At 40.7% G+C, this 13,929-nt stretch overlaps 1 protein-coding gene across 3 annotated transcripts in view; it reads left to right on the top strand.

Moving 5' to 3' along the window:
- Positions 1-13,929, top strand: part of GRM1 (glutamate metabotropic receptor 1) — a 250,185-nt gene that overhangs the window by 191,732 nt on the left and 44,524 nt on the right. For all 3 annotated transcript variants that reach the window (XM_058170100.1, XM_058170108.1, XM_058170116.1), the window contains exon 4: positions 435-681. In XM_058170100.1, coding sequence (XP_058026083.1) covers positions 435-681 — 247 coding nt within the window. The remainder of the gene's footprint in view (positions 1-434; positions 682-13,929) is intronic.

The following is a 13,929-nucleotide window of genomic DNA, read 5'->3' as shown; positions in this document are numbered from 1 at the left end:
ATGATTAAATCTCTGCCAGTGTCAAGAAGACATTGACTAATGTTCTCAATATTCAAAATGTAAAATAAATAAATGTATCATTTTTAGTGGTGCATCACTCCTATAAATTTTGATACTACGCAACAGCCTCCAGAACTATTTTGGAAAATACATTGTCCCATATCGTTTTAGAGCAGAGAATGGAAACTTGTCATATTTCAAATGCTGCTGAACAGTGGATAGCCACTGGTGAAAGATGTTGAAGATCAGTTATAAGATGAGAATTTAAAATTGGTGGTTTTTTGGTGGGCGTATTTGAAGCCATGTTTGGTCTTTTAAAAAAATTTCTTAAGCTACTGGCTGTCTAAAAATACCGATTTCACTGCAGAAGAAGATTCTGAAAAGAGTTCCTTTGGTTTTCATTTTAGAAATAATACTGTGTCTTCTGGTTACAGGCAATGAAAGCTTAGAAGAAAACTACGTCCAAGACAGTAAAATGGGATTTGTTATCAATGCAATCTATGCTATGGCTCATGGCTTACAAAATATGCATCAAGCCCTTTGCCCAGGGCATGTTGGACTCTGCGACGCTATGAAGCCAATTGATGGAAGTAAACTTTTGGAGTCTCTTCTCAATTCATCATTCACTGGAGTCTCAGGAGAAGAAGTACGGATTGATGAAAATGGAGATGCTCCTGGAAGGTACTATAAGATCATCATTGTTTATACATCTTAAGTCCAAACATAAATGTCTTTATTTCTACTAGAATAGAATAGAATAGAATAGAATAGAATAGAATAGAATAGAATAGAATAGAATAGAATAGAATAGAATAGAATAGAATAGAATAGAATAGAATTCTTTATTGGCCAAGTGTGATTGGACAAACAATCTTAGGTGTATATGCTCTCAGTGTACATAAGGAGGATAAAATACATTCATCAAGAATAAAAAGATACAATACTTAATGATAACCAAGGTTACTAACAAATAAAAACAATATAATTGAAAGATACAAGCAACATGGTTATAGTAATTCTGTAAGTGGGAGGAGATAGATACTAGTAAGGAAGAGAAGAATAACAGTAATACAGTCTTAGTAAATTATTTGACAGTGTTGTGGGAATTAGTTGTTAAGCAGAGTGATGGCATTCGGGGGAAAACTGTCCTCGTGTCTAGTTGTTTTGGTGTGCAGCACCCTATTTTGAGGGTAGAAGTTAAACAATTTATGTCCAGGATGTGAGGGGCCTGTAGATATTTTCACAGCCCTCTTTTTGATTTATGCAGTATACAGATCCCAATGGAAGGCAGGTGTGGAGCAATTGTTTTTTTCTGCAGTTCTAATTATCCATTCAAGTCTGTGTTTGTCTTGTTTGTCTATAGAGCCAAACCAGACAGTTTTGGAGGTGCAGATGACAGACTAAATAATTGCTCTGTAGAATTACTACATAGATGTACTACAAAATAAGATACAGAGATGTTTTACAGAGTAATAGCAATAGCAATAGCACTTAGACTTCTATACCGCTTCATAGTACTTTACAACCCTCTCTAAGCCAGGGGTCTCCAACCTTAGTCCCTTTAAGACTTGTGGACTTCAGCTCCCAGAGTTCCTCAGCCAGCTTTGGTTGGAGACCCCTGCTCTAAGCGGTTTACAGAGTTAGCATATTGCCCCCAACAATATGGGTCCTCATTTTACCCACCTCAGAAGGATGGAAGGCTGAGTCAACCTTGAGCCAGTGAGATTCGATCTGCTGACCTGCAGCTAGCAGTCAACTGAAGTAGCCTGCAGTAGTACTGCCCTCTAACTACTGCGCCACCTCAGCTCTAGTAAGGTGTACTAGATACTCTTTGTAGTATATACAAGAACATTCCAGGAAGATCATTAAAATTAGTAAAGAAGATCTGTAACAAGCATACTTTGTGGACAATAAGGGTTTATTCTCTGCTTTATCACAACAAAACTCAACTCAAAATGGTCTTATAAGGCCCGACATGTCTTTTCAGAAGGGAAATGGCACAGTGGAGCTATACTAGTTCACTAATATCAGTGAAGTACAGAGGTGGATAGGCTTGGTTGTGTCTATGAAGTCATTTGCTTCATTCATCCATTCTTTTCGCTCTTATTAAAGCAAACCATACGTATATTTCAAATTAAAGAGGAAATATTCACAAAGAAGCTAGCAGGCTTATCTTCTTTTATCTTCAAATCTGAATGGACTATAACAGGGGTCTCCAACCTTGGTCCCTTTAAGACTTGTGGACTTCAACTCCCAGAGTCCCTCAGCCAGCAAAGCTGGCTGAGGAACTCTGGGAGTTGAAGTCCACAAGTCTTAAAGGGACCAAGGTTGGAGACTCCAGGAATATAAAATAGCAAAAGGAGCCCCACAGTTATCTTTTATATATAATTAATAAAATCCCAGATGATAAATGGAGCTAGTGTATACGGTATAACATTTTACTGAAAGCATGAGCCAAGAGATTTGATTTAAATTAGTGACGAAACCTGCTGTCATCAAATAAACACATTTTTGTCCCTGATAACAGCTTACTTTCACTTCAGGGACATTCAGAGAAAACATATTCTGAAGATGTTATTACCTGCTAGATTCATTCATTCACTAGTTTTTTTTAAATGTCTAGGTCCCCAATCTATGAGGAACTTGAAAAGCCAGTGCTTTTTTTATTTTGGCTGGGAAAAAGTCCCAGGTCAGCAGTTAATAATAATAATAATAATAATAATAATAATAATAATAATAATAATAATAATAATAATAATAATAATAATAATAATAATAATAATAATAATAATAATTTAATTTGTATACCGCTCTTCTCCTGAAGGACTCAGGGCGGTGAACAGGCAGATAAAATAAAAACGATACATTTCAATAAAAACAATATTTAAAAAACTTATTCCAATAGCCTAAATTTAAAATACAATACAACATATAAAATAAACCCCATAAAATCCATATTTAAAACCCTATTAAGCCAGTCCTGCTCGAAAGAATAGATATGTTTTAGAGTCATGGTGATGTAGTGGTTAGAATGCAGTATTGCAGGCTACTTCTGCTGACTGCTGGCTGTCTGAAGTTTGGCAGTTCACCAGACTCAAGGTTGACTCAGCCTTCCACCCTCCCGAGGTCAATAAAAAGAGCACCCAGGTTGTTGGGGGCAATATGCTGACTCTGAAAACTGCTTAGAAAGGGCTGTAAAGCACTGTGAAGTCTAAGTGCTATTGCTATTATGATTAAGATTCCTAGGCATCTGAAATGTTTATATCCCCCCTCAAACTTGCTTGCTGATCCAATCACCAATACCGAACCTGAATTAAATTGGCAGGCCTGTTTTCTCCTATCCATGGTATGAGCAGGGGCACTATCTTGCCTTGTCTCCAGACAGCGAAAATGTGTATATTTTGTGCTGTCCCATTTTGCAAAGTGAAAAGAAGGAAGGACGGAAAGAGTTTTAGGGAGACTACATAAGCCTTCGTTCAAAATCCTTTAAAAGAAATGTTTTGAATTATTTAATTATATACAATGAAAAGTTGAGTCACAGTTGATGACATAGGTCAGATGTATTGTAGCCTAATGGTTTTCAGGTCCAAACATTTTGTCTAAATGCTCCTGGTTTAAAAGAAAATGAAACTCCAAAAGGTGACTAGAATGGAAAGAATACCGTATTTTTTGGAGTATAAGATGCACCTTCCTCCCCTCAAAAGGGGGTGAAAATTTAGGTGCATCTTACACCGAATGTAGTCCTGCCAACGCACTGGCCTCCACCCTTTGGCCTCTGCCTCCAGGCAATTTACCTCCTTGCAGCAAGCAGCAAAAAAAAAAACAGCCCATCTCAGCTTCAGCACAACCTAATTAGCACAAGTTGATTGTTAGATTGGCCTCCTGATTCTCAGCTGTTTTGCAATGGGCCTCTGCTACTTGCTGCAAGGAGGTAAATTGCTGGGACCAGATTTTTTTTTCGTGTGCTAATCAAGCTATGTTGAAAACGAAAATGAAAGTAAAGCAGGCTATTTGCTGTTTGCTGCAATGAGGCAAAATTGCTGGGAGGCAGAGGCAGAGGCAGAATTCTTTTTCTTGTTTTCCTCACCAAAAAAATGTAAGTGTGTCTTATAGTCCAGAGCGTTTTATAATCCGAAAAATACGGTAAATTGTAATGCTTCTTGTATTGCACTTTCCTTGAAATCAAAGGTCCACAGGCTAAAGCTGCTTCTTGCTCCAGCAATGTCATTTTTGGAATCCTACATGGTCTTGGTTACCTTCAATAGCTTTTACCACTTTTAATTAATTCCCCAGTTGTGGCTGTAAGCAGATGGGAAGGTTCACTGTCGCGTGTGATATGTTAGACAGTTTTTAAAGATGACCCTGAATATCCATTTAATGAAGAATGTAGTTGCTGTAATCTTCTCTGGTTGAGTTGTTCATCTTTCACTCATTCTAAAATAATGAGATTGGATGCCTGTTTGCTTCTTGCCTCAGTTTACCGGTTCTTGTCTTGATCTTGAATAAGTCTGCAGCCAAAAGCCCTACAGGAACATACTCAATGCCTATAGAGATGCTCAGTCATCCAAGTCATGGTTGTCCCAAGGTTGTTTTTTCAAAAGGCACCTGGACTTTGTTTTTCCTTGAAGACTTTTTGCTTCTCAGGATCTATGGAAGGATCTATATTTATTGCAGTCATCTGGTCATTAGAATTCTTTCTGAGAGTCATTGAGGCCACTTGGAGGTATATCAGTGCCCTCAGGGTCACCTGAAGAAAAGCAAAGTCCAGTTGCCTTTTGAAAAAGAACTTTTAGGAAAATACTCTCTTCTACTTATCTGCTCATAGCGTAACAACTTCTGTCAAGATTTTTCTCCGAGTCCCCATTAATATATCTTGCATTACTCTTCCTAAATATAATTTTATCAGTGGCAAGTTCAGAACTTCTCATTTGCTCCAGCATTTTGTCATTTTTTTAGGGCATCTTTTGTTATTCCCTAATAGTTACACTCCACGTTTTGGTTATCTATTCTTTCCACTATCTAGTATTCAATGTAAGTGAATACTTCTAGTGCCACTTTGAGACTTTATAATTAAGAAATATTTCAAACGTAGCGTCTTTGTGCCAGTAGAATCAAAGACTTAATTCATGGGTGTCTTTTTTTTTTTTTTTTTTTTTTGCTTGAAGGCGAAAGATGAGGCATGAGTGAAGCTCCGCTGATTCTGCTGGTGTTTTTATAGGAGCATCAGCAGAATTAATTATTCTGGGTTACAAGTAGAGCATTTAATTTGCTGAAGTGGATCAATATTAGACTATTGAACTAGGGTCTTCTAATACTGTGCCTAGCACATCAGAGCTAATATATATCAAGGTCTGAACTTGTCACTGCAGTTTAAGATTTGATCTCCATCTCTCTCCCTCTCCCTCTTGCTCCTGTATTGTTAATCTTTCTTAATAAAATACTGTATGTACACCTTCTTATTAAATAAAGCTACTGAGATGCCACATACAGAATTTGGAATAATTCTGTATGTGGCATTGAATAAATAAAGTGGCTTGACAGTATTGCAATGCAACTACTTGCAATAATCCTGAAGGAGCAATGTTTGATACTATCTGCAGTATTCATAACCCTCAACCGAAGCATCCTTCTAGGCCAGGGGTCTCCAAACCACGGCCCATGGGCTACATCCAGCCCTCCAGAAGCCTTCAACCGGCCTGCCAGCTCTTCCCAGCCGGACAAGGAAAAGGAACCCTAGGGAGTAGGTGGGAGAAGTGATCTGGACTGGTTGGGCACTGGCCTGATCCAGCTGAGCTTCTCTTTGTTTTTATGTTTTATGCTCCATTTGCTAATGTTTAACATTTTTCTTATATCATTAGTCTGTACCAGCACAGCATTCTGTTCTGACCCAGCTCCCCAAACACGACAAATCCTCTGTAGTGAAATCAATTACCGTATTTTTCGGAGTATAAGATGAACCTTTTCCCCCCCAAAAAGAGGGTGAAAATCTGGGTGCGTCTTATACTTCGAATGTAGCCCCGCCCAGCTTCTCAAACGGAGCTTTCAGAGGCTGAAAAAAGCTGTTCCGTCTCCGTCCTCACTCTGGAGTAACGAGCTGGCCTTCAGCCAGTGGATACACGGCTCTTATCAGTCCTGGCCGGGAAAACGCAGCTGCCTGCCAAAAAGCTCAAACAGATTAAGACTTCAGCTCACTTCGACACGGTTCAGCTAATTTGCTTCCCGTAGAACTGAAAGCAGTCCCAAAACTCTTTATATATCCTGTGGGGGGGGCTCCTGCCCCACTCTTCCCTTTGATGACGCCGCCTCTCTAATCTTCTGAAGCGCGGCTCGATCCAGGCTTGATTGGTATGATTATCAGCTGAGTCTGTAGGTGTAGCCTGAGGAAGGGAGGAATCAGGGGATGTCGGCCTCATTATGTCCTCTGACTGGCCTGATTCTGGCTCCTGGAGCCGAGCCAAAGGAATCGGTGCTCCTGAGGTAAGCCTTACTGGCCCTTCCCCCTCACTCTCAGAGTCACTTTTGGGCATGAGGCCAGGTTCGGAGGCTGGAGCCACAACAAAAGCATCAGAAACGAAGCGTCATAAAAGAAGCTTCCAAACAGAGCTTCAGAAAAAAAAGCCCCCAAACAGAGCTTCAGAGGCTTTTTTTCTGAAGGTCTGTTTCAGAGGCTTTCAGAGGCAGAAAAAAAAGCCAAAAAAAAAAAAAAAAAAAGCAAAGCACAGAGCTCACAATCAAGGAAGCTGTTGCTAAAATTCACCTCTGGGAACAGCTGTTTGTGGGTATTCTGGGTGGACAATCCACCTGCCAATCAGCTTTTTTCTTATTTTCCTCCCCAAAAACTAAGGTGCGTCTTATACTCTGGTGTATCTTATACTCCGAAAAATACAGTATTCCTTTATTAGGAGCACCAGCAGCCCCAGCAAAAAGTTTCTCTCTAACTGCAGGCTAACAAGTCTTTCTGGCAGAGATGAATAGTTGTCTGCCACATCTATTCATCTCCCCCGCCCCCCGGCCTTTAATCCACAGAGGTGGGGGCTTCGCTAGCAGCGGTGGCTCTTCCATCCCAAGGATTGTCCCACCGCTTTCCACTGCTCTCTTCTCCTCTGCCTTCTGCATATCCATGTATCAGGCACTGGCCCCAGCTGTTCCTCCTCTTCCTCATCAGCCATCTCCAGACCTGGGGGCTGTTGACTCTCCATCGGAGGGTTGATGGACGGCCAAGGCAAGTGCCTCTCTCTCTCTCTCTCTCTCTCTCTCTCTCTGACAGCTCCATTCCCTCTTCCCCCTCAGAGCTCTCAGATTGCCTTGATGCTGACCCTGACTCCCATCCCTCCTCCTCATCTGATTCAGCTGCTGGAGGGGCCAGTGGCCAATAGGCCACAACACATTGTTTCTTTGTAATCGTCACATTTCTTTTTTGTTGTGGTTGTGACTCATTGAGCAAAATAAAAGACATTCCTTCAATTAAATTTTATTTGCCCATTTATAAAACTGATTTTAGAACGTTTGCAAAATGTCCATTATGGCCCACTGTTTGAAAAGTTTGGAGACCCCCCTGTTCTAGGCTATCTATGGGTTCTGGGAGTTTGGGGCACTGTTTTATGATATTTTTTTATGATGTTTCCACTTCTACCTAAGTGGGTGATTCCAATCAATCCTCAGGGAGGGAGGTAAACACTCAGGTCCTTAGGAACTCTGCTCTGGCTTTTGACCTTTCCTAGATGTAATTAAACATCTGCATGCAACTGGTAGGGAAGGCTGTCCATTGGTTTGGCATGAAAAGCTACCTTATGGTAATTTTTTTCCTCCAGAACCCATAGGGATATGGCACAGAGCAGGGGTCTCCAACCTTGGTCCCTTTAAGACTTGTGGACTTCAACTCCCAGAGTTCCCCAGCCAGCTTTGCTGGCTGAGGGACTCTGGGAGTTGAAGTCCACTAGTCTTAAAGGGACCAAGGTTGGAGACCCCTGGCACAGAGGAATTGCTTAAAGATGAAAAATCAGCAAAAACCAGTTGTTTTGGATGTGAACAATATGTGCAGCTAAGAACTATGCAACCTATTAAATCTTATTCCTGAACAAGATATAAAACTGTTAGGAGTATATGAATCATCTGAGATCTGATTTGAGCAATTGATTTTATGAGTTGTGTGAATTTGATTTAAATATTGATTCATTTACACAAATTGAGTTACTATGTTGAAGAGAAACGGCAGATTGAACGGATTCATTTCAAATGCTCGATTCAGCTCAAAAGTACTTGAGTTGGGAAGCAGTGGTTTAATTTAGGGCATAAAATTAATTTGGAGAGCCAATGAAAAATTCAGTTGAAGGGTAATTCAACCAAATCATCTCTGAATTTAATATAACTATATCTATATCTATATCTATACCTATTTATGTGTGTGTGTGTGTGTGTGTGTGTGTGTGTGTGTGTTTTCTGAGGTTTTCGCGGGTGTATGTATGTAGGTCTTTGATTATTCGGGTTTTCTCCCGCATAAAATTGGAAGTGTCTTGGCGACGTTTCGACGAAATCCCATTCATCATCTTCAGGCTAGGTGTTTACAGCTTTGTGCTTCTAGGAGAAATGTGTGATCGCAGCTGTTTCTTCCTTTTAACTGTTAGTAGGGGTTTGAACTGATTGGTTGGGAGAAAACCCGAATAACCAAAGACCTACATATACATATGTGTGTGTGTGTGTGTGTGTGTGTGTGTGTGTGTATACACAGCATGAACAAACGAGATGATACCTCCCGCCTATCAGCCATTTGGAAACCTGCCCTTATTGACAAACGAGTCCCTAACACGAGGAATGACACCAGACCCACACTCACGAGGTCCACACAGGATGTCACCGCCACACGTCCACCCAGAAAGCAGACCCAAACCCACACTGATCATGAAGCACGACCAAAGACCAGAAGCCAGACCGCAGCTGCAACATTAGCCATTTCAAACCCCTCCGATCCATACATGCAGCAGATTGACAACCACTGTGAAGATGTGGCACGACCACGAACACGACCACGAAGCCGGACAGCAGTGGTGCAGCTCACCAGCTCAAATCCCCCTGCAACTCAGACTAATCTGAGCACAACCAAGCCCCCACCCAAACAGGACACACCCCCAGCCAATCAGAGCACAAAAAACCCCATCCAATCAGAGCACAGCCAAGCTCCCACCCAATCAGTTCAAACCCCCACTAGCAGTTAAAAAGGAAGAAACAGCTGCAATCACACATTGCTCCCAGAATCACGAAGATGAAGCCTGAAGATGATGAATGAGACTTCGTCGAAACGTCACCAAGACACCTCCAATTTTAAGTGGGAGAAAACCCGAATAACCAAAGACCTACATACAAACACCTGCGAAAACCTCAGAATATATATATTCTCTGTGTGTGTGTGTGTGTATATGTATGTATGTATATATATATATATAATCTGAATCAGTTCTTCACACAACTCCACAAAATGTTGGTTGTCATTAATAATCCACTGTAATCCAGTTAAAATTAATTTTGTAATGCTCAGGTGTGTAAATTCCTGTAATCTTTGAGTGGCTACTACATGGAACAGGTCCAGAGGGGCACTTTACTCATGAAGAAAGCACTTCCTTAAATGATTTGGGTGACCTAAAGATAAAGTCTCCTTGAGCTGAACTGGACTACTGGTGACTTCATACCAGGGGTGAAATGCTCCTGGTTCAGACCGGATCACCCGATCCGGTAGCGATGGCGGTGGGTGGTTCAGAGAACCAGTAGCAAAAAATCCCTGCCCACCCCCCATACCTAGCTGAGCCATTTGATCATCAGAGGTGTTTTTTTTTACTTTTAAAAGCATTTCTTCACCACTGCTTCATACCCATGTCCAGCTTGTTTTCTTGGCAACAATACAAAAGATTTTGCCATGACCTTCTTCCGAGATGTTTTTTTTGATAACTATATTTAGTTGGCACATGCATTAAAAAAAAAATAGCAGCAGTTGGTAAGCAACAGAAAGGAACAATGATCAATTTATTGACAAATATCAAAATATTTTCAAAGGCTGTTCTAATGATTAAACTTTTGTTTGTCCTACTGCCTTTGGCAGGGAGGGGTTATTGGGGAAGGAACTTGTTTCTTCTGTTTGCTGTCAAGTCACGATTTCTCACTATCTGTCACACAAGAATACATACTATATACTCATTGTAGTTGAAAAATTAAATTAAATTTCACCTTAAAATATTTCCAAAATTGTATTAAACAGGACTTCCCAAAGGTGCTTTTCGAGATGCAATTGGTCTTTCTTGGGGTTTTTTTCTTGAAAACATTTTACTTCTCATCCAAGACGCTTCTTCAATTCATGGGTGCCTTTTTTTTTCTGAAAAAGCTTCTTCAGAACTGACAAAACCTCTAGGATGAGAAGTGAAATGTTTTCATGGGGGAAAAAACCAAGAAATTCCAGTTGCCTTTTGAAAAGCACCTTTGGGACAATCTTGACCTGGATGATTGAGAATATCCATAATATTAAACAGGAGTTTCTTTGCTAAGGGCAACTGTTTTGTTTTCCAAAATTAGTTTGACAGAATTTTACATGGGTTTTTTTTTTTTCTATGCTGTTGGGGACTCCGCTATCTGCCTGGGTGTTCTTAGTCTCACTTTATCTTGTGACCGTATTTTTCAGAGTATAAGATGCACTTTTTCCCCACTAAAAGAGGGTGGAAATGTTGGTGCATCTTTTACACCGAATACAGCCATTTTTTGACCTCACAAAGCCCCACCCCAGTTGTCCCATTTTTGCGAAAAATGGGCCCGTTTTTGCAAAAGATGGGGCACACAGATGGTTAGGGAGCCCCTGGGGACTCCTGGGGGCCGGGAAGGGCAAAAATTCCCCCGTTTTTGCAAAAAATGAGCCCATTTTTGTGAAAAACAGGGCACGCAGAGGGTTTGGGAGGCCTGCAGAGTACTCCTAGGGGGCAGGGAGGGCAAAAACCTTTTTTTTTCTTACTTACCTCTTAGAAATCTTGGTGCATCTTATACACCGGTGCGTCTTATAGTCCGAAAAATACGGTAGTTGCTACTCATCTACACAGTCACTAAGCAGAAAGCCATGTGACCATGACTGACTTCTGGCCCCACTTCCTCTTCAATTGTTAAGCAAAGTGTCATGATTGCTAAGCAAAACGTTCAAGTGACCGAAACTTATGATTTTTATTTCTGCCTTCTCCATTAATTCTGCAAGCTGGTTGTGATGCATATGAATCGTAATCATGTGACTGCTGAAGGCCACAACAACCATAAATATGAAGACTGATTGCAAAGTGGGACTTTTTTTCACTGTTGTAACATCCAACAGTCGCTGCACAAGGCAGTCAGTAAGTGAGGGCTACTTGCAATGGATCTGGACTGCTACAATCTTGAGGACCAGTAGATGGCAGCCAAGAAGTAGGCTTTCTCTTATCTCTTTGCTACCATCAGGCATGCTGCAGCCCCAGATCTGTCCTTCTCCTCTTACAATTTCTGGTCCCAAAAAACAGAAAATAAAAATCACAGCTTCTGGTTGCAGTTTTCTCCTCATTCTGAATTTCGCTCAAAACACTTCTCTGTCTGCCACCCACAACATTTTTTTTCCTCTCATCTCTATCTCTCAAATGCCTGCTTGTCTGTCTAGACTTGCTAGTGATTCCTTCTCTTTTTTTTCCCTATTCTGCTCCATTAGTTTCAACATCTTGTCACTACTTCCTTTTGCATAAGTCTTGTTCTGTCTGATAATCAGCAGAAGTGCGAGTTCGCTCCAGAAATCTTTTGTAAGGCAGGTCTTTAAGCAGGGAATACTTCCTGGCAGCCTGCAAAAACAGGGAGGCTCTCTTGGTTGCTCTTGCGCAAACACACCGAAGCAATGGACACCAAGAGATAAGAGGGCCAGGGGTGGGCTTCAAAATTTTTAAAAAGAGGTTCTCTGCCCGGCTGCTGGGTGGGCGAGGCCATGGTGGGTGTGGCCTAGTCTGCCTCCTCCACAACCGTGGGGGGGGGGCGTTTTTACCCTCCCTGGGCTCCAGAGGTTTTTCTCAAGCCTCCGGGAGGGCAAAAATGGCCTCCCCAGGCTCTGGAGGGCCTCTGGAGGCCTTCCCAAACTTCATGTAGGCCCATTTTTCACTCTCCCCAAGCCTCCGTGCATATCCTACACTTACCTACATCCAAAATGGGCTGCATGGGGACTCCTGGGGGGGGGGGGTAAGAAGGGCTAGCCAGGAGTGGGATTTGGGGGTTCTCCCAAACCCGTGCAAACCTCCAGCAGCCCACCCTGAAGAGGGCTCTTTGGCTCATGCTTCAAGCCTCAGATTTCATTGTGGTCCTTTCCTTTTGAAACTTTATTTATTAAAGCCATGCCCCATATTATTATGGATGTCTGTTTGTTTTTAGGTTTAATTTTTTAGTCCCAATGTTCTTACTGTGCATTCTACGTAACTTCCTTAAGTCACAGAAAATACAATATTGTCTAGACTTCTATCCATTTAACAAAGACAGGATGGGGGCAGCTCAAGATGAATAGATTAGCTTTCCATTTACAGAAGGACTCTTGAAGATTGAAACAGAAGTGGACTTCTCCTACATGTCAGTAGCAAAAGGGAGTAGCATCTCCTCCAGTCCTGTGAAAGTTCATTAGACAGATGCAGATTAAAAGATTCAAGGGTCAGTAGAGTAACGAAGTTTTAGTTGTGGGACTAAATATGCTTCCTCACTTTAAATCCATTTTGAACTGCACTGTAATTCAGTTCTGGTATTACAGTCAGCAGCTTGAAAAGAGGAGAAGGAGAAGGAGAAATAATCAATCCATGGTTTGTTTGGATCAGTCAATAATGTGAAGGCCTTTAAAATGCAACTTTCTTGCCAACATTACCTCATAAGCATCTACTTTCCTATAAATTACATATACAATTCTAAACTACCTTTCAGTAAGAATTGGCCTATTTAGAATGAAGCAGTTCCTTGCCAAAAATGAAGTTCACAGACAGCCCACAGATTAATAGATAACTGGTTTTGCCTCGCTATTATTTTCTTGCTTATAGAAATCTGTCTGTATAATTTGTCTGTATAATTTATATAATTTACCCAGAAGACAACACATACTTACTTTACATTTTTTATTCTTTTTAATACATCACCATATTTTATTTATTCACATCTCCAGGTTGTTAATTATTTCTCATAAAGCATTTTTTCATTTGCTTTTCACTTGGCATTTTATAACAAGAAATCTTTGATTGCCCCAAGAGGAATGAATTAGCACATTTTTCAATATGCATATCCAGAAATTCGACAAAAGTTAAATGTGCTCTCAAAATCTATCTCTGATATAGAATAGGATTCTCATTTCAAGTACTGATAAAGGGAATATATCATTATGTACAAGCCAACAATTATTATATGAAAAGCCTACCAGGTCAGTCTGACCAGGAATTAATTCCGCAGAAAGAATAAAACTTTTATGGAAATTGGTTATAATAAAAGACTCCTGCATCCTTTTTTGTATCTGGTTAAAATTAGGATTGTAATGCTCAGACATGCAAATTCCTGGACTCTTTGAGTGGCTACTAAATGGAACATATCCACTTTGCTCAGGATCAGAACTGGATATGGTATTCCAAGTGTAGCCTCGCTAGTGTAATATAGAGGGATAATATCACATCTCATGATTTTGATGCTATCCCTCTGTTGATGCAACCTAGGACTACAGTGGCTTTTTTGGCAGCTAAAGTACATTCCTGGCTGGTACTTAAGTGGTGGTCCACTAATACACTTAGATCCTCTCACAGTTAACTACTGTTGAGCCAGCTTCCACCCATTATATACTGATGCATTTTGTTTTTCCTGCCTAAGTGTAGGATCTTACTTTCCACTTCAATGAATTGCATCTTGTTGGATAGGGCTCAGTGCTCAAATTTGTCA

Source organism: Ahaetulla prasina, chromosome 1, assembly GCF_028640845.1.
Source record: "Ahaetulla prasina isolate Xishuangbanna chromosome 1, ASM2864084v1, whole genome shotgun sequence".
Taxonomy (NCBI): Eukaryota; Metazoa; Chordata; class Lepidosauria; order Squamata; family Colubridae; genus Ahaetulla; species Ahaetulla prasina.
This window is presented reverse-complemented; position numbering and strand designations above follow the sequence as displayed.